The sequence below is a fragment of the Urocampus carinirostris genome, chromosome 12, assembly GCF_059441175.1.
Source record: "Urocampus carinirostris isolate Australia breed hairy pipefish chromosome 12, RoL_Ucar_1.0, whole genome shotgun sequence".
Classification (NCBI taxonomy): Eukaryota; Metazoa; Chordata; class Actinopteri; order Syngnathiformes; family Syngnathidae; genus Urocampus; species Urocampus carinirostris.
Genome location: NC_142360.1, coordinates 31091397 through 31110957, shown reverse-complemented (window position 1 = coordinate 31110957; position 19561 = coordinate 31091397). Strand labels below are relative to the sequence as shown.

The window sequence follows — 19561 nt, the reverse complement described above, 5'->3', positions numbered from 1 at the left end:
TGTTTTTCACGTTTTATCCTTACAAAGTCAATATTTTTAACAGACGTTTTGTTGTGTCATGCAGGGATTCCCGTTTGAAGTGGCTTAGCATAAAAAAGTTTAAATTAATTAAAAGGTTAAGGCAGAGTGAAAGGAAAATTTTATTATAATTTAGTAGTAGAATAGATACTTCAAAATGTTTTTATTTTGAGCAGAATATTACATTATTGTCATTGAAATACGGAACAAAAGGTATTTTTCCTCCTTTTTTCTTTTCACCTTTTCTTGTTTTCTTTGGGTAAGATTTTCAATTCTTTATTGCCTTTACCTATTACTATTTTTCCCCGCTCACTTTCATCTACTCTTTTTTTCCCTAGGTTTTTACTTATTCTTACTTGCTTTGTTATTTTTTGCCATTTTTCTCTCCTTTTCCCTTATCTTATCTTTTTTCTTCAATTTTTTTCAATTTTTTCTTGCTTTTTCCTATTTCATCCTTGTCACGCCCGGAACAAGCAGTGGACCTTATCTCGTAACGTTTCACATAATGCTTTATTGGGGAATTTAGGAAGTCAGGCGAGGAAAAAAACAACAGTGATCCGTTGCTCACTAGGCTGGAGGAGTAGGAAGCGCTCGTGAACGAAGCGTGGTTGGAGATCGGTAGCAAGTTGGGCAGCCAGGACGGGAGAACGGAGTGTGGTCGGAGATCGGAAGCAAGTCCGGCAGCGGGGACGGGACAACGGAGCGTAGTCAGAGATTGGGACAACGGAGCGTGGTCGGAGATTGGGACAAGTCAGGTAACCAGAAACGATCTTTTTTCTTTATTTGATCTCTTTCTTTCTTTGTCTTTTTCCCTTTCCAGGCAGCTCTAACCACTACATCCAGTTCTCTTTGGGTGGCCATAGCTTGTCCATCGGTGGGCAATGCCTACCCCTGCTTTGGGGGTGTGGAGGGCTGTTATTCAAATAGTAGTAAAATATAGCACAAATTCTAGTGCTTCTAGAATTTCCACAAAAGTTAAAAAAAGAAGAAAATATTGGTTAATAAAATAACATCTGAATCTAATATTTTCATTTACAAAAATGATTAGAACAAAAAAAGATTTATTTTAGTATTAATCTCAGTCTTGGTTTATAAGACACTCAGTGGCTACTTAAAAGGAAGTGATACCAAAACATAACAGAAATCGCAGTGACCATTTGATTTTTGTAGAGCATGTTTTATTAAAAGCAGGCATAATGTGCGGTACGTAGCACCGAAAAACGTGGGATTAATACAACAATTTCCGAAATACAAAACAAAAAAAGAACAACAGTGTATCAAATTAACCGCGTGTACTCACACAGCATAAAATAATCACTTAAATATTAAGCTATATTGTTATCGGTCTGTGCATTAGGACCGACTAGACCGGCATTAGTGAACATATTTTTCTAAATCCTGCAAAAGCTGTGAGGTATTATCACTTTTTTGGTCTTTGAAGCACGCCCATCTTTAGATGGAATGAGGGGACGTGCGATTTACAGCGCACCATCAGGTCTCTTTTCCAGACTGTACTCTTGTGTTCGAAGTACTTTCCAGCCCAGGATGGCCAGCAGCGCCACACCCATCACCTTGTAGCCTACTAACAAGCCCAAGTACCTGCAAAAAAATCAGCAAAGGAAGGAAAAACTGTTAAAGGGAAACTGTGTAATATTCGACTACAAGACTTTGCTGTGTTGCATAGTGCAACGGAAAACAAGTGCTACAAAGCACAAGGAAGAATACTACGGACACTCAAAGTAACCAAACGCATCTGTTGTACTTCCAGTGCGATTGAAAGCTGGCGCCACTGGCTGCCACTACTCTCCAGTCTCTTTTTATAGTTAGATATTTATGGCTCTATTGCTTCTTTTTGGCCTGAGTTTGGCATTTAGTGGGAGTTGAGGCGTCCAAGTGTTTATACTTCGATCAGCCTGCTCCATGTTTTGCCTCAGTGTGCTCGCTTGCTAAAGCTAGCCTACCAATTACCAGAATTGGCACCTTTCCACAAAAATGATGCCGACCGACAATTCGGCAACAGCCAAATTACTTTTCCCAACTCAACCCATCCACATCGGCTGGGTTTACTTACATCTGTCGTCCCTGTGGCAACGCTCGCAGTGGCGGTTTTGCGATAATTCACAGCGAGATCTGGAAAGCTCTGCCAGTTCCTGCCATTCGAATGCACTGTTTTCACGCTGCCTGGTTCCTATCCCACTGTTATTACCACCCTTTATCGATCTCCTAAGCCCCATTCTGACTTTTTAACTGACTTTGCTAACCTGCTCACTCAACTCTGCACTCTGTCACCTAACATCATACTACTGGAAGATCTCAATCTTTAAAAGTGACAATAAAAATCTGCCCCCAACCAGAGACTTTTTAATCCTGTTTTGAAAGCTTTGGAATCCACCAATACATTGACTTTCCAACACACACAAAAGGACACTCACTGGACTTAATCTGTGCTTAGGTCTTACTCCCTCAAATTGTTCCTCTGACCCTCTCCCTATAACAGACCATTTTGTTCTCACTTTCAGTGCTCGACTCAGCAATTCTATTACCAAGGCAAATCTCATTCAGGAATCTCAAAGACATCAATGTTAACATTTTCTGTTCCAAAAGTGACAGTATCACAATCCTGGATTTTCCCAACAACCAAAACAAACTCTCAGCACTCTACAATAACAGTTTAGCTAACATCCTCAACTCTCTTGCCCCTCTGAAAACCTAGTCAGTCTCCTTTTCAAGATCTGCTCCCTAGTTTACCCCTGATCTCAGGTATTTGAAAATGAAAGGCCGCCCACTAGAAGGCCTTTACAAAAAAACTGGAATCACAGTACACAGAAACATGTTAAACACTCACATTCTTCTCTACATTCTGCAAATATAAATCCGCCTACTACTCTGGAATCATCGCCTCCCAAGAAGGCAACACCAAATCACTTTTCTCCTTAGTCAACAAAATCCTCCATCCTTTTTAACTTACCTTCTCCCCCTAAGCCATATCTTCAGGAAATTTAACATTTCCTTCCCGTGCTTTGCGGATGACACCCAGCTTTACCATTCCTGCAAACCCAACTCGATATTCCCACCACCTGACCTCAACTCTTGCCTTTCTGAAATAAAATCATGGTTCACCGCCAACTTCCTAAAACCGAACAGTAATAAAACGGAACTACTTTTTATTGGCACCAAATCCACCCTCTCTAAATTTGACCCTTCTCTCTTTGTGTTGACAACTCCTCAGTTTTTCCCTCCCTTCTGGTCAAGAGTCTGGGTGTCATCCTCGACAGCACACTCTCCTTTAACTCTCATATAAATAACATCATCAGGTCAGCCTACTTCCACCTGCACTCCATTAACTGTCTCCACCCTGACCTCACCTCGCACACAACAGCCATCCTCGTCCATAGCCTTGTAACGTCACGCCTCATTTACTGCAATAGCCTCCTCTATGGTTTACCTCAAAACTCCCTCCATAAACTTTAGCAGGTCCATAACTCTGCTGCACGCACCAACATCAAAAACCCCTCTCGCCATCACCCCTGTCCTCCAGCAACTCCACTGGCTCCCAATACTGCTATACACAAACATGGCTATTCATAACCTTGTCCCTCCCTACCTCTCCGACCTCCTTCACACTGCCACACCATCCCGCACCCTCAGATCATCTTGCTCCCTCCATCTCACTATACCCCCTGCCCGCCTCAGCTCCATGGAGAGCAGAGCTTTCAGCCGCTCGGCCCTCAGCTCTGGAACTCATTGCCGCCTGACCTCACAAATTCGGCGACCCTGTCCACCTTCAAATCCGGACGCAAAACTCAGCTCTTCAGACTCGCCTTTTCTTGACCATCTGCCTCACATACCGCCTCTTTTAACTCTAATGTGTTTTATTTGATATTTACTACTTAATGGTTTTATTCTTCCTTTATTTTTGTTTCCTACTAATATGTACTGCGACCTTGGGTGTCCTGAAAGGCGTTTCAAAATACAATGTATTAATATAATTATTCGTCGACGTAGACAAAATTCCATGGTATATGTAGTCGACAAAATCAAATTTTTTCAACAGAGTGAGGCATTTTATAGGATTACAATCTCTGCTGAGAGTTGCTCATGCACAACAGCCTCTCCATCTCGGGTGGTAACATACTGAAATTATGTGTCAACATCAAGTACGCGTACTAAAACTTGTAAAGCGTGGATGCAATAAAAATACTACTTGCAAGGTTTACAAAGCAGACCTTGTATCATGGCAGTACCTCAGTGATGCATGAACATTTATAGAGAAAGCATGTTAGACTGTTAAAGGAAATTGTCTGATTCGCCTCTAAAATTCAAGTAACATTTAAAAATCAAGTTACATTTAAGCCAATACAGTTTTGATGACATGTATTGTAAATTATATACCCTTATATTTCACTATAATAGAGCTTGTGTGTTAGGCATTTTATTCAATTTTTGTATGAATCTGCAGTATGTTCGATAGAGATGTATTTTTAATTGTACCCATTTTTCTTGCAATTGATTGTTTGCCACATAATCGACTTCATGTTATATTCAAGAAAAGTTTTTTTAAAATGATAATTCAACTAATTGTTTCAATAGTCTGTGATTAGTCGACTTTTAAAATAGTTGCAGCCCTGACGAAACTGTACAATTTTTCTTCTCGTCGTTTTATTTCACAGCCTTTTACAAGGTTTGTGATTTTTTTTTGGGGTACTCTTAACAGCAAGATGAAGGACAATCATGTCAGCTCCCTTCAGGTAAGGCTCATGTATAATAAATACACATTTCTTGACTAAGAAGTATTTAAAATAAATGCATGTTTATATAATAATACATGTATCTTTGCTTGTTATTCAAGTTAATTTTGTGTTTTTTTTAAATGAATTAAGTTTTTTTTACAACTAGCAGTTGTACAATACCCAATTTCCCTTTAGATCAAAACAGCTTGAGTGAAGGACGTAGACTAGGAAAGGTAATCAAGACTTGGGTTATTGTTTTTTTTTGTTGATGATTTGATCTTAGTTAAACCCCAAAATAAGAAAAAGCTTATCGTGCAAGTGCTATTTTAGAATTAAAGTAGAAAGACAGATATGGGTCGGAGATAAAATATGCTTATGCAAATTATCTCTGTCCTTCCAAATCTGATATGTGCAAAGACAATCTTGGTACATACATAGCCAAAGACTAGTGAAATGGTTAAGTCTAGTATATAAGGGGCACAGTTTTAACTACAGTTTACAGTCAAGGTGTCACACCAACAGATTCCTCTTTGGCTGAACGTTGCTAAGTAGCAATTTTTAAAGAAGCTCATTCAAGAATGTAAGTGTAGACACTTGATGATTAAAACCCACAGAACAAACTGTAAAAAAAAACACCGCAGCCAAGCACCCAGAGCAATTTGATTGGGAGAGCGGTGGAGGTGGGGGGGATCTCAGCACACATCGGTTCCCGCCCCCTGCTCTAACCTGTTCCTCAAAACGTCGTTGTCATAGTAGCCACAGCTGAGTCTCTTGCCGCACAAGCGTTTCCACCAGATGCACGAGGTGTCGATGGCCATCCCGAACAACGCCGGGGCCGGAAGCCATGCTGACATGGAGACAGAATACAAGAGTCACAACCTACCCACGATGGCGCTGCATTTTCTGCCTTACCCAAAAGCCTCAGCAGGAGAAACTGAACTCCGATTGCAAAGGACTTCTCCTCTGACGGCACGCTCCTGAATATAATCAAATTCATAGTCAATTATTTGTCGGAGATTTAGACGAAGGACTAGAGCCGCGGTGGTCGGACCTGAGCAACATCATGTACATGGGATTGTGAGTGAGGCAAGCTATTAGCGCCCCTGCCGACAGCATCAGGATGGCGGGAAGAAGTAAGTGGGGGCACTGGTTGGCGCAGGGTGTTGGCTGCGCGTGACGCTGGTTGCCTGATACGCAGCCGCAGTTGGTGTACACCTAAAAAAAAAGGAAACATGATTGCAAACCACTGATTTTTAACTGCCATGTCTCCTAGCTTCATGAATACGCAAAAAAAGACCATGTACTCAGATAAATCACTTTCATCATCTGGTCGTTATTGCTTTTCGGTTTAAAGCATCATTTCCCTCTTCAGAAAAGTATCAAATCTGCCAGCAAACCATTGCGCATGCATGGTCCCAGCATGCTCTGTGTCTGTATCGTCGTCAGTCACAGTTCACAGACAAGGAGGTGGATGGTGTCCGGCAAGATAGCAAGAGGAAGATGCAGCTATCATTCCATGAGGCCAGAGTAAAGAGATTTTAGCAAAATTTCACAAAGTCTTGCAATTTGTGGAAAGAAATCCCCTGTAAAAAGTGTTGACAAGTCGGGCTATCGCTAGGTTTGGCTTGCGAATTTCAGCAAATTGTCAAAAGCTGGCATAAGCAGACATTGTTGGATCAGTTGTTCAATGATCGCGAGGCAAAAGGTTAAATTCATATTTTTTATTATTTCTTTTATTTTTTCGTTCTTTCTATTACGGATGCTCCCCTACTTACGACCATTTCTATGAATATTTTAATTTATAAGTCATGTGTTTTTCAGGCATCCCTTGCAAAACCTTTTGATTTTGCTAATCACTAAATAATTTGGTGCATAATGTTTTATTATTATTATTAATAATATATCAATCAAAATAAAACAATCTGAGAGTGGCGGTTTAATAGAGCTGTCCTCTTGGGTGCAACCGGTAGGGAGCAGTGACGCCATAATTACAAGCCACCAAGTGTGTCATTTTCATGCACTTTAAAAAAATCTTTTATTCATTTTTTTATACACCATTTTTTGCATGGTGTATAGAGTCAGACTGCCAAACTACAGCAATAGGAATAATTTCAAGCATTTCCAACCAAAATTCAAGCATTATTAAGGATTTCAAGCACGTGTACAAATCTTATTCTTTTGACTTCACAGTGGAATATGGGTGTTTTGCCATATTATGCCTTATTTTACATATGAAACTCTGAGATGTGGTCACTTACACGCTACAGTGGGTATAAGCATGTCACATTGGGTATTTGTATATTGTATTTTTTTTGCTTTATTATTGTATTGTTTCTCAGCACAGGGATGCTGCTGGAAATGTGAATTTCCCTGCAGGGATGAATAAAGTATCTATCTATCTATCTATCTATCTATCTATCCATCTACTTTATGACAATTACTGTACCTGGATGGCGTGTGCGTTGTCTGGGCTTCTGGTGAAGTTTGTGCAGCCGGCGTGACATGGGGAGATGTACTCTACGCCATCGGAGCCGCACACCGGATTGAAGGCGCTGGAGGGGCAAGAGCAGTTGCCGTAGCACATGCTCTGAGAACTGCGAAAAATGCAAAAGGGTGTCAAGTGATGACTACTTTAACCACGATCAATCACATTTTAGTCTTCTTGTTAACGTGGAGTTAATCGCATATGCAAACAAAAACAAAAGGAACGAAAATTCCTTCCCTCTATAATTTTGTTCAACTTTTTTTTTTCCTGGGTAATTTTTGGTCTATATTAGGATTTTCTTTGATTTCAAGTATTTATTAAATAATAATTGGGGGAAAAAATAAAGGTTTCTATTTCATGTATTTTGCTTATGCAGGGTTTTGAATTCCTTTTAATGCCTTTTGAAATCAAATGTAAGACCATGTTGACTAAAAAAACACTTTTGAAACAAACAGAACAAAAAACACAAATATTTCTTGCACACAATACTTTGTGCTTCGAACACATTACCTGCCACAGATTTTAGCCATGGCCAAAAACATTAAATCCACACTTTCCCATGGTCCAGAGTAAACGTCTCCGTTGAAAGTTAGTATAAATATTGTGGATAGATCTATAAGAGATGCGTCTGCTCTGAAAGGCCCAACTAAAACCACATCACTGTTTTAATACAGTGAATTAGGATAAAAATGTAAGAAAGATATTACATCCATCATTTTTAATTTACCATGTTAAGATTGATAAAAAAACATACATTATTTAGATACAGTATTTGCAATTAGGGGTTTAATAATTTTTTTGAGTTCTAAATGCCCGACTGCATTATATGCCTCTCACAGATAAACATTTGGCCTCATTATTTACACTTATTTTATTGTCCTTCTCCAAAGCAGGAGAATTTTGAGAATTCCGGAGACAAATCAGTACAGGAGGAGTAAGACTAATTTCTTTAAAAATGGATCAGATCAGCAAGTAGCAATACTTGCTAGCGATCCTGTTGGAAGTCATGGCTGTATTTGCGATAGAGCTTCAACTTTTACAGCCCTCAAACATACTGCTTATTGCTAGAAGCAAGGCTAACTGCATTAGCATCACACTAATGACGAATCCTCACCCGTAGTGTCCGACCTGGTAGTGATTGACCTGTGACACTTTTTGCGTGGAGCATCCCATGAAGAAGAGCGGCACACACATCAGCGTAGAGACGCTCAACATCAGCACGGAGAAGCGGGGGATGTTCTTCAAAGACATCCTCGTCCGCTTCATGATCAGACCGCCCGCAAGCATGCCCACTGCCACAGCCGGGAGATTCACAGCACCTGGGGAGTTGAGGAAGGACACCAATGATTTTTAAAAAAATATGTATATTTTTTTTACAATACAGCCAATGTTCTTCTTGGTACAATGAGGAGATGCCACCCACCGACCAGCATGGCGCTGTAGGCAGCCGAAGCGCTGTACTGGCGCTCCAGGAACTTGTTGAGGAAAGTAGAGAGGCCGGCGATCACCGAGGAGAAACAGCACTGGGCTAGAATAAGCACCAGGAAAAGCGGACTCAGCAGCAGGTGGAAAAACCTTTTGGGAAACACTGGGCACAGGATTTAAAACAGTCTTCAGGTAGTTCATTATATTCCAAATGTTTTTAATAATGTACAGAGACCCCTCGCTGTTTTGCGTTTCGGTTATTGCTGGTTCACTTTTGATTGATTTTTAATTGAATTGTCTTAACTGTCATTGATATCAACTTATCGTTCATTTTGTTCAGAGAGAGCACAATGGTAATTTCGGGCCAGGTTCGGGTTGTCGGAGACGGCCAAAATCTCCCTTCCCCTCACAAAAATCATTCTGCGCTGTTTGCTGCACACACTATTCGGCAGCACTGTCTGACACAGATGGCGGGCGCGTGGCGAGGGAAGGTTTGGCGAGTTTTTTTCAGACAAGTCCAAAATTACCCTTCCTCATCACAAATTAAACGTAAAAATTTGGGTTTACTTCGGGCCCAGTCCCTCAAATCAAGTTAATCGGTCGGGCTCAGGCTGGTTTAAGGCTCTGATACCCACGCGACCCAATACTGGGACTTCTGATTGGATAAGAGACCGAGGGCGGAGCCGCCAAAGAAGGAAGCCCACTCTGCACTGTTGGCAGTCACAGACTGTAGACTGGAGGGGGAGTTTGGGCTGTCACTAATATTTTTCATATTTACGGTCTTTTTTCTCTTCTATCCCCTTTATGACTACCCTTGACTGAAATGTCGAGTAAATGTCGTCAACGTGCAGCGACACACACTCACGGAATCAAACAAAACCGATATTTCACTCCCAATCACGTGAACGCGAATTTCGATTTTCCTTGGCTTCTCAGCGCTGCGCTTCCGATAGAACGAGTGTCGTGATTGTAGTCTGTATATCGTGTTTCTTAGAAAATATTGCTTAACGTGATTAAAACGAAAAAACGATTGTTGTCTATATCATGAAATTATTAAGACATATTCTTCCGAACGTCACCAACACTGGAGGCGAGCCAAATGTAGCTAAACGCTGTATTTATTTGCAGATTTTCCCTTTTCGCGGGTGGATCTGGTCCCCATTAACTGCAAAAACCGAGGGAACTCTGTACATAATAAGGGAATGAGGGGAGAAAAAGGAACTTACTTTTTAAGAAATCGGACAAAGACACCCGTGGCGTCTTGCTGGCCATGTTGGCTTTCCTGTGTTTAATCTGTAAATATGCAAGTGTAAAAAAGTTCAACATCGTGTAATACAAGATACCTTGGGTGTAGGATTAAACATTTTTTTTACCCAGCACAGCTGTTTCATTTTTAACTGGCACACATTTCGGAGGATTTTAAATTATTTCCAGTAGGCTGGTTTAACTGGGCGTTTTTGATGATCTTATTTCCTTGAATTAGTGGGCTTTTGAAACATATTTGCAACACTAACAGGTTCAGAGACAATTTCTACCCTAGAGCCATCACCACCCTCAAACAAGCAACCGAAACTGTGAAAAAATATGTATCTTGCATATTTCTAAATTGTTTTTTTCCCACAATATTTCTGCTAATGTCATTGCACTTATTTCTGATACACTTTGACAGTATACAAGTACTACCTTGTAAATATTGTCATCATTGTTGCTATTATATATTGTCATATACCTATCCTATTATTCTTCTTTTCTTTGACTCTTTTCGTAAATATTTATCCTGGAGTTCCAAGTTTAATCTGGTTGTAAAAATTGTACACAACGTGTTATTAAGACAAACAATCCTAAAATATATATTTCATAATTAGATAGTCGGTACTTTTTTATTTGAGAGATAATTTTAACAAAAAAAATATTTCCTACAACTAACCATTCAGGCAAAAATATCTTGCTTGTGTATAAAAAATATATAGGCTACTGTATTCATATTTCTTTATTCTCGTTTTTCCACAATGTCATTGCACTATTTCCTGAAGCATACACACAAAAAGTATTATATATATATATATATATATATATATATATATATATATATATAAATATCTATCTCTATACATCTATATCTATTTTTATATATATATATATGTAACGGGTGAAATAATAACTTTTATTTTATTGAAATTCCTGCTAAAATATGTGTAGTTTTTGGTAAATGTCCTGCAATGCTGAGTCCAACAGTGCCATCTGCTGGTATGGGGTGGGGTTTGGTTTTGGCTTCTAACATGTGACCAGGAGGCGGGGTTTTTTCAGTTTTACCAGAGTACTACAAAGGTAAGACATATCTTTTGGTGCTCCACAAAATAAGTTAATTTTAAACTTTATAACCCCAGCTGACAAATCTCTCACCATGCATAGTAATGTGATTGATATTGTCAGGCTGTTTAGGTTTATTTTCGTTTTGTTTCTGTTTTACTAAATATTAATTCCCCTTGTAGAGATCAAAGAGATCAGACCCAGCAGAAAAAGCTAATGTTGTGACTCATCCATTTGCAGGTAAATTGTACCCATTTTTATACTCATTATTGTTTTTATTCCTATTTTTCATATACATTAAAAAAGGATGATGTTGGTTAAAATTCAGAGTAAAGAAAAACATGTTGAATTCATTGTAAACGTTAAAAATCCACTATACGATCTCTTGTTAAAAGTATCTTGTTAAAATGCAAAGATTTATAAATGTATTGTGATATTCTAAAATGTATTTTCTGTAAAGTGAAAAGACAGCTCTTTGATATGCTTTGTTGTCAGTTTTACCAGAGTACTACAAAGAGATCAAAGAGATCAGACCCAGCAGAAAAAGCTAATGTTGTGACTCATCCATTTGCAGAACTGTAATAATAAAAACCTCATCATCCAGTCCAGCGTGAATGTGGATCTTTGGTGGGACACGTACAACGCGGTTACATATATATATATATGTAACGGGTGTAATAATAACTTTTATTTTATTGAAATTCCTGCTAAAATATGTGTATAGTTTTTGGTAAATGTCCTGCAATGCTGAGTCCAACAGTGCCATCTGCTGGTATGGGGTGGGGTTTGGTTTTGGCTTCTAACATGTGACCAGGAGGCGGGGTTTTGTCAGTTTAACCAGAGTACTACAAAGAGATCAAACCCAGCAGAAAAAGCTAATGTTGTGACTCATCCATTTGCAGAAACTGTAATAATAAAAACCTCATCATTCAGTCCAGCGTGAATGTGGATCTTTGGTGGGACACGTACACCGCGGTTACATTGGTGCCGTGACCCGTGACTTCTATCAAACTCTCCGAACCGAGGACTGTCCTACCTGCCACATTGTTTCATGATGCCATCAGCTCACAGTATTTAAAATTGCTATACAGTGACGTGTTACGCAGGCTTCTGATTTATTTTGTGATTTTGACTCATTTACATATTTGAAACATGTTTAATCAGAGCACGAGTGACATTTCTGAGGGTGTAGCTGATCAGATGACAAATGTTATTCAGGAGATAGGACATACATTGGCTGATAGCATTTTCTCACGTATACAGTCACACAATACAGTAGCTCCTAGCGCTGCTGCCACACAAGATGTAGCAAACACATTGAGTAAGCCAGGTTATGTGTCAGATGTAACACAGGTTCAGGTGGTTACACAGAGAAAGGTTAAAGAACCACCATCATTTAATGGGGATGGCTCAGACTCAATAAAATTACATGAGTGGGAAGATCTAATGAAGACATTTATTAAGAAGAGTAATGTGAGACTTGAAGAGCAAGCAGAGGAAATCCAAATGCATTTGAGAGGAAAAGCTAAAGATGTAGTTAGGTTTGGCATTAGAAACAGTAATATAGACGTCTATACCCGCCCTGACATGATTTATAGTCTCCTCAGGAAACACTTTAGCTGTACCAAGTACTCTGCTGTCCCTTTAGCTGACTTTTATTCAACTTTGCCCAAAGACCAGGAAGACCCCTATGACTACTGGCTGAGACTAAACAGAGCAGCTGACCTTGCCTCTGAGTGCTTGAGTGAGCAGGGCAAAACATTTGACAACCCTGAAATAGAGGTTACTCGCATGTTTATTCGGAAGTGCCCATGCAAGGAACTGGCACTCACTTACAGATCAAAAACCATCGAAAAGTGGTCAGCATGTGAGGTACTAGAGGTGCTGAATGAATACCACGCTGAGAAGAGCTACAAAGCAGATTCCCTACAACAACCTGCGAATAGAGCGGAAATTGCCGTACACAAAGCTGAGGTGAACCATGGTCCAACCCTCGTGCACGAGCCACCTCAGACTTCGAGCCCACAGTATGTCTCTCTAACGGACGTTATTAGTATGTTGGAGAAAGTTCTGATACGTGTTACCTCGAACCAGTTTCAAGAGAGAGGGGGAGCTCCAACCAGGCGACCTGGAGCCAGAATCAATGGTTTCACTGCCAAGCCATGTATCATTTGCAAAGAGGTCGAACACAGTGCTCTCTCTCATTGCCGAGACAAAAACCTTTGCTTTCACTGCCATGCCCCAGGGCATTCTCGACGTGATTGTCCAGTGACGAAAGTTGTCCCGCTGCCTCAGGGAAACTAACTGATCTGCGCTTAGGGGAGAACAGTGCAGATCAACTGAGTATACCTCCCACCACTAATGTGAAGCCTGACATGCAAGATAATAAATCAATTTATGAGATGTATAGCAACAAGATACCTCCATCGAAGAAGCTGATCTTTCAGGGGTTTCAGAGAATAGCGGAGACTGACGAACTGTTTTACACACCTGTACTTGTGCAAGAAGGCCCCACTTTCAGAGCGCTGTTGGACAGCGGGTCGATGGCTTGTACAGTAAGTGAGGACACGGCTAAGTCCCTCCTGCAGCAATTCCCTGATATGATGAGTTACACGGCCGATGATTATGTCATTGTAGGCTGCGGTGGACACCAAGTTTCTCCCAGAGATATGTACGACATTCACGTCACAGTTTACGGGTGCCAAATGATAATACCAGTAATGGTTGTGCCAGGCCAGACCGAACAGATGATCCTTGGCAGCAATGCCATCAAATATATTTTGACTCAATTGAAAAGTACTGATGGCTACTGGAGATTAGTTTCCACTCCTGACAACGGTCTGTCCGATAACCACAGTCAATTCCTGTCAATGCTTTCTAACACAGAGAGATGGAGAGGTGACTGCATTCCAGACAAAGTAGGGACAGTAAAAATCAAGAGTTGCGTGACGCTGAATCCACGGACCGAGTACATTATTTGGGGCAAGTTATCTGAGTTGGCCGGGACGTCTGTGGGCAGCACAGTGGTCGTTGAGCCAACCCAATCAAAGGCTGCGCCCAGACAAGTCCTTGTCGGACGAGTTGTTACTCCACTCTGGGGAGATGGATGGGTGCCTGTTAAAGTCTTTAATCCCACGGACAGAGTTGTGGTGCTGAGAAGAAACAGGAAAATTGCAGATGTGTCTCCTTGTATCGCAGCGGAAGACCTGCCCAATGCAGAGGAGGTCAAGTGCAACGTGCAGAGTGTACAGAGCAAAGAGGTCCGACCCAGGTCAGAAGAGGACATGATGCGTGCATTGGAAGCTCTGGGACTGCAAGACATTGACCTGAAGTCATGTGAGGTTTCGCTGCAGTGTAAAGACAAGCTCCTTCATATCATCGAACAATTCGAGTCAATCTTTTCTCGCCATAAGATGGACTGTGGAGAGGCCAAAGAGTTTGTACATCGTATCCACCTTGTTGATGATAAGCCGTTCCGTCTACCCTACAGACGTATACCACCAAGTCAGTATGAAAAACTGAGGACGACTCTGAACGAGATGGAAGAGAAAGGAATTATTCAGAAGTCGACTAGCGACAATGCATCTGCGCTTGTTCTCATATGGAAGCGGAATGGAGAACTAAGGGTATGTACTGATTTCAGAAGGCTTAATGCAAGAACCATAAAGGATGCCTACCCACTACCGCATCAAGCTGATGCTTTGGCCGCACTTGGGGGAAATGCCTTTTTCTCCACAATGGATCTGACGTCAGGCTACTACAATGTCCCCTTGCACCCTGACGACAAAAAGTACACGGCATTCTCCTCACCATTCGGCCTTCACGAGTACAACCGGCTCCCTCAGGGACTTTGCAACAGCCCAGCAACATTTATGAGGATGATGATGTCAATATTTGGTGATCAGAATTTCATGAGCCTATTATGTTACCTCGACGATCTGATGGTGTTTGCCCCCACAGAGGAAGTTGCACTCCAACGCCTACAGATGGTGTTTACTCGCCTTAAGGAACACAACCTCAAGCTCGCACCCAAAAAGTGTTTTTTCCTCAGACGGACTGTGAAATTTCTTGGGCATGTCATCAGTGAGGATGGAATTCGGACTGACCCCGAGAAAGTGAGAGCGATAAATGACGTACAAGTCGCTGATCTAATGGAGTCGGATGGCAAGACGCCATGCCCTAGTAAAATCAGATCTTTTCTAGGCATGGTGATGTATTTCCAAAGCTTCATTGAAGCATGTTCTGCGAAGGCAAAACCTCTGTTCAGGCTCACATCTGAATCTGGTGACAAGCATAAGCGCAAGAGAGCCCGCAAGAAAGGTCAAGTGAAGCTGACGCCTGCAGATTGGTCCGATGCATGCCAGAACGCCTTTGAAACACTGAAGCACGACCTCGTGACAGGTGTCACTCTGGCCCACCCAGATTTTGATGCGCCGTTTATTCTGGCTGTCGACGCATCCTTTGATGGGATTGGAGCAGTCCTGTCACAGCTGCCACCTGGTGGAAAAGTAGCCAGACCAGTCGCCTTTGCAAGTAAGACGCTCTCTCGTTCCCAGCTCAACTACCCTGCACACAGGCTCGAATTTCTTGCCTTGAAATGGGCGGTATGTGATAAATTCAGCCATTGGTTGAAAGGAAGACACTTTACCACGTGGACCGACAATAACCCACTGACATACATTTTGACCAAACCAAGACTTGATGCGTGTGAACAGCGGTGGGTAGCGAAGCTAGCTGCATACAATTTTGACCTGAAGTACATTCCCGGCCCAAAGAACATCGTAGCCGACGCTCTGAGCCGTGAGCCATTTGTACGGTCATGTGTGAGTCATCGCCTTGTTACCGAGCCCTATACTTCGCTCTTGGACCAAGTCAACGGGGTGAACAACAGTACTGTGCAAGAGGTGTTCAGAGTATCCAACAATTGTCACGCTGTTGTAGACGAGAGTGCTGGGACATCAGACGAGTCAGTAAAAAGGGCAATTCCATCAGGCTCCAATGGTTCTGTGACATCAGAAGAAGTTGCTGCTGTCTTCAGTGCTCAGTCCACTGGTGGCGTGGGTCAAGTGATGGGAACAGATGCTAACTTCAATCTTCTGCAGAAGGGAGATCAGTCAACGGCACTCCCACAGAGTCAGCTTGTTGGTTTACAAGAACAGGACAACACAATAAGCAGAACCATGTACTTTGTGCATAGACACAAGAGACCTACCAGGCGTGAGAGAGCTGTCGAGTCGCCTAGTGTGATGAAACTACTGAAGCATTGGAGCAGACTCACCATACAGAATGGCATGCTCTACAAAATAAGGAAAGATCCTCACATGGCCAAGAAAATCTTCCAGTTTGTGGTGCCTGATTCATTGAAACAGAAAGTCCTTCAAGGTTTACATGACTCAGCAGGTCACCAAGGCCAGAACCGTACTTTGTCTCTGGTGCGGCAACGATTCTTCTGGAATGGCATGGAACGTGATGTTGTGAATTATGTCAAATCCTGTCAGCGCTGTGTAGTAGGGAAAACACCGGAACCACACAACCGTGCACCACTCAAGAACATAGTCACCTCTGAGCCTATGGAGTTGGTCTGTATAGACTTTTGGACTGCTGAGCAAGAGAACAAGTCTGTAGATGTCCTGGTCGTAACTGATCATTTCTCCAAGATGGCGCACGCCTTCCCTTGCAGAAATCAAACCGCCAAACAAGTTGCTCGCCGTCTGTGGCAGGATTTCTTCCTTGTCTATGGTTTCCCACGGCGTATCCACTCTGATCAGGGAGCTAATTTTGAGAGCAAACTGATCAAAGAGCTTCTAGAGATGGCAGGGGTGCAGAAATCCCATACCACTCCGTACCACCCCATGGGAAATGGCATCGCAGAACGATTCAACCGAACATTGGGAGATATGATCAGAACCCTTCCCCCTCAGCCCAAAGCAAAGTGGCCACAAATGCTGCAGCAGCTCACATTCTGCTATAACTGCACAGAGCATGAGACAACAGGGTTTGCACCGTTTTACCTAGTGTTTGGTAGGATCCCTCGTCTCCCTGTCGATGTCATGTTTCAACATGCTAATACCAATGATGCTGTTGTCAGCTACTCTGACTTTGTACGCCATCTGAAGAAAGATCTACATGAAGCTGCTCAGATTGTACAGAGGAATACTCTCAGAGAACAGACTCGTCATGCCAAGCTGTACAACCGTAGGGCCAAAGGATCACCTCTCGTCGTGGGAGACCGGGTGTTGATCGCCAACAGAGGTGTCCCGGGGAAACGCAAAGTTGCAGACAAGTGGGAGTCAACCCCGTATGAAGTCATATCAGTCAAGCCTGATCTCAATGTCTACAGAGTCAAGGATTGTCTGACGGGCAAAGAGAAGGTAGTTCACAGGAATTTACTGCTCTCTGTTAGCTTCTTGCCCTGTGAGGATGATCTGGCCAGCGAATCTGAACACTCAGAGTCTGACGCTGCTATGCATGGAAGTGATGTATGCCCTGATTTACCTGACGCGGTTGAAGACAGTGATGTCCGTACAGTAAACTGGGTGATACAGGCAGGTGAAGAGCAAGTTCATCCAGAAGTGAAGGATAACTCACTAGACAGCAGATCTGATGCCCAGTCCGACTCTCTCACAGATGATACATCCAGTCGAGGAAGTCAGCACATCCCCAAACAAGATGTTGACCATACTTCAAGTGACAGTACGGAAAGCCCATCACAGTGCTCTGAAAACATGATCCCTTTGGGTATGGGTCTCCCAGACGAGACCCCATTGAACACTGACCATCTGGACGCAGACTCCCCTGATACTGACTGTTTAGACTTGACTGCCCCAGACCTTCAAGCTCAGGTTATTTGTGCTCAACCTAACCGTTATGGTCTTAGGGTCCGCCAGTCCATCAGGCCTCCTAGTCGTCTTATTTGTCAGATGAATGACCATGTGGTAGGTGACAATCATCTGTCCGCAATATCTGCAAGTTCCTAGTTTAAGTTCAGTAGAGATGCACTTTCAGTTTGAGTAACAAAGCTTGAGTAAGAAACAAGAATTGTGCCTATGTGAGCACTTACAACTACAGGAACAATGTTTGATATTTCAGAGATGTAATAGGCATCTTTGAGTCTGTGCTTAGTTAGGAGTTTGCTCGCCTCCTTTCTTTTCACACTCCTTTTTGGGAGAGTTTTAGAACTGACATGCACTTCAGTTTGTTCCTTGTAATACTGTACCAGTTTTCGTGTCCTCTTTTTCATCAGTATTTGCCTTTTTGGCATGTGATTTTTTTTCTTTTTAGTGTAGCACTCCCATATTTAGCAGAATTTCAGGGGGGTGTATGTAACGGGTGTAATAATAACTTTTATTTTTTTGAAATTCCTGCTAAAATATGTGTATAGTTTTTGGTAAATGTCCTGCAATGCTGAGTCCAACAGTGCCATCTGCTGGTATGGGGTGGGGTTTGGTTTTGGCTTCTAACATGTGACCAGGAGGCGGGGTTTTGTCAGTTTAACCAGAGTACTACAAAGAGATCAAAGAGATCAAACCCAGCAGAAAAAGCTAATGTTGTGACTCATCCATTTGCAGAAACTGTAATAATAAAAACCTCATCATCCAGTCCAGCGTGAATGTGGATCTTTGGTGGGACACGTACACCGCGGTTACATATATATATATATAATATGTTAAGGGTCGTGGTGGCACCATTTCCTGCGGTGTGTCTTGGGCAGGTACATCCTGGTGGCGCCCATCCCTCTCCAGGACAACGCATGTTTCCAACCGGTCTCAAATACATATATATCATAAAACTGTCGTTAAATTTGATTCAACATGTTTTTTATAAAACATGTTTTTATCGTTTTAAACTAAAAGCAAAGGTAATGCAGTTTCACTTGCAGTAAGGATTTACGGCCACTAGGTGGCGGTAAATCCCTCCAGATCAGGGGTCACCAACCTTTTTGAAGCTGAGAGATACTTTTTGTGTTTGCTTTCCACGGAGGGCTACCAGTTTGATGTGGATTACAAAAATTGCAACTTGCCATGTTATTACTATGTTGTTATTATGCTATTACAGAGTTGAAATTTCAAGAAGTTGATTAAAACGGGCTCAGTCAACCACTAAAACATCATGCCAGTTAGAAATCAAATTTCATGACCTAGCACAGATAAGCTGTTTTCAGAACCTCTCCGCAGGCTACTCAAGATATTCTTACCTGATTCTCGGAGGGCATGTTCCGTGGGAAGAAAAAGTAAGGCAGAGATGTGAATGCCAGGCAGGCGGACGTGATGAGGAGGCCCATCCACCAGGCTCCCACCCAGCGGGGGTCCCCTGGACTCAGAGCCTGATCCACACCCTCCTCTGCAGGAAGAGACAAAACAAAACACCTTGAAGAAAACAAAACATCTAAGAAAGCATGTAAGGAAGAGTAGGGCTAGGTTACCCCATGAGACTTTGTCCGTGTCCACGTAGATCCGAAGCATCCAGGAGCACAAAAGGAAGCCAAAGGCGGGCCCAAACACAGAAACAGCAAACAAGATGGCTGGAAATAAAAAATTCATCCATTACACAAATTATCCACCAAACAAAAGGCCACATTGCATATGATGTTTTA

The 19561-nt window shown here is 42.1% G+C and overlaps 1 protein-coding gene across 1 annotated transcript in view; it reads right to left on the bottom strand.

Annotated features, from left to right (window-relative positions):
• Window positions 1-1180: 1180 nt before the first annotated feature.
• The window catches only part of slco2a1 (solute carrier organic anion transporter family, member 2A1), a 35960-nt gene continuing 17579 nt past the window's right edge, over window positions 1181-19561 (bottom strand). Inside the window, exons 5-14 of the mRNA XM_088349273.1 lie at window positions 19391-19489; window positions 19163-19308; window positions 9885-9951; window positions 8657-8821; window positions 8348-8552; window positions 7195-7342; window positions 5800-5963; window positions 5661-5725; window positions 5475-5595; window positions 1181-1617 (exon numbers count right to left, since the gene is read on the bottom strand). Coding sequence (XP_088205399.1) covers window positions 1497-1617; window positions 5475-5595; window positions 5661-5725; window positions 5800-5963; window positions 7195-7342; window positions 8348-8552; window positions 8657-8821; window positions 9885-9951; window positions 19163-19308; window positions 19391-19489 — 1301 coding nt within the window. The 3' untranslated portion in view covers window positions 1181-1496. The remainder of the gene's footprint in view (window positions 1618-5474; window positions 5596-5660; window positions 5726-5799; window positions 5964-7194; window positions 7343-8347; window positions 8553-8656; window positions 8822-9884; window positions 9952-19162; window positions 19309-19390; window positions 19490-19561) is intronic.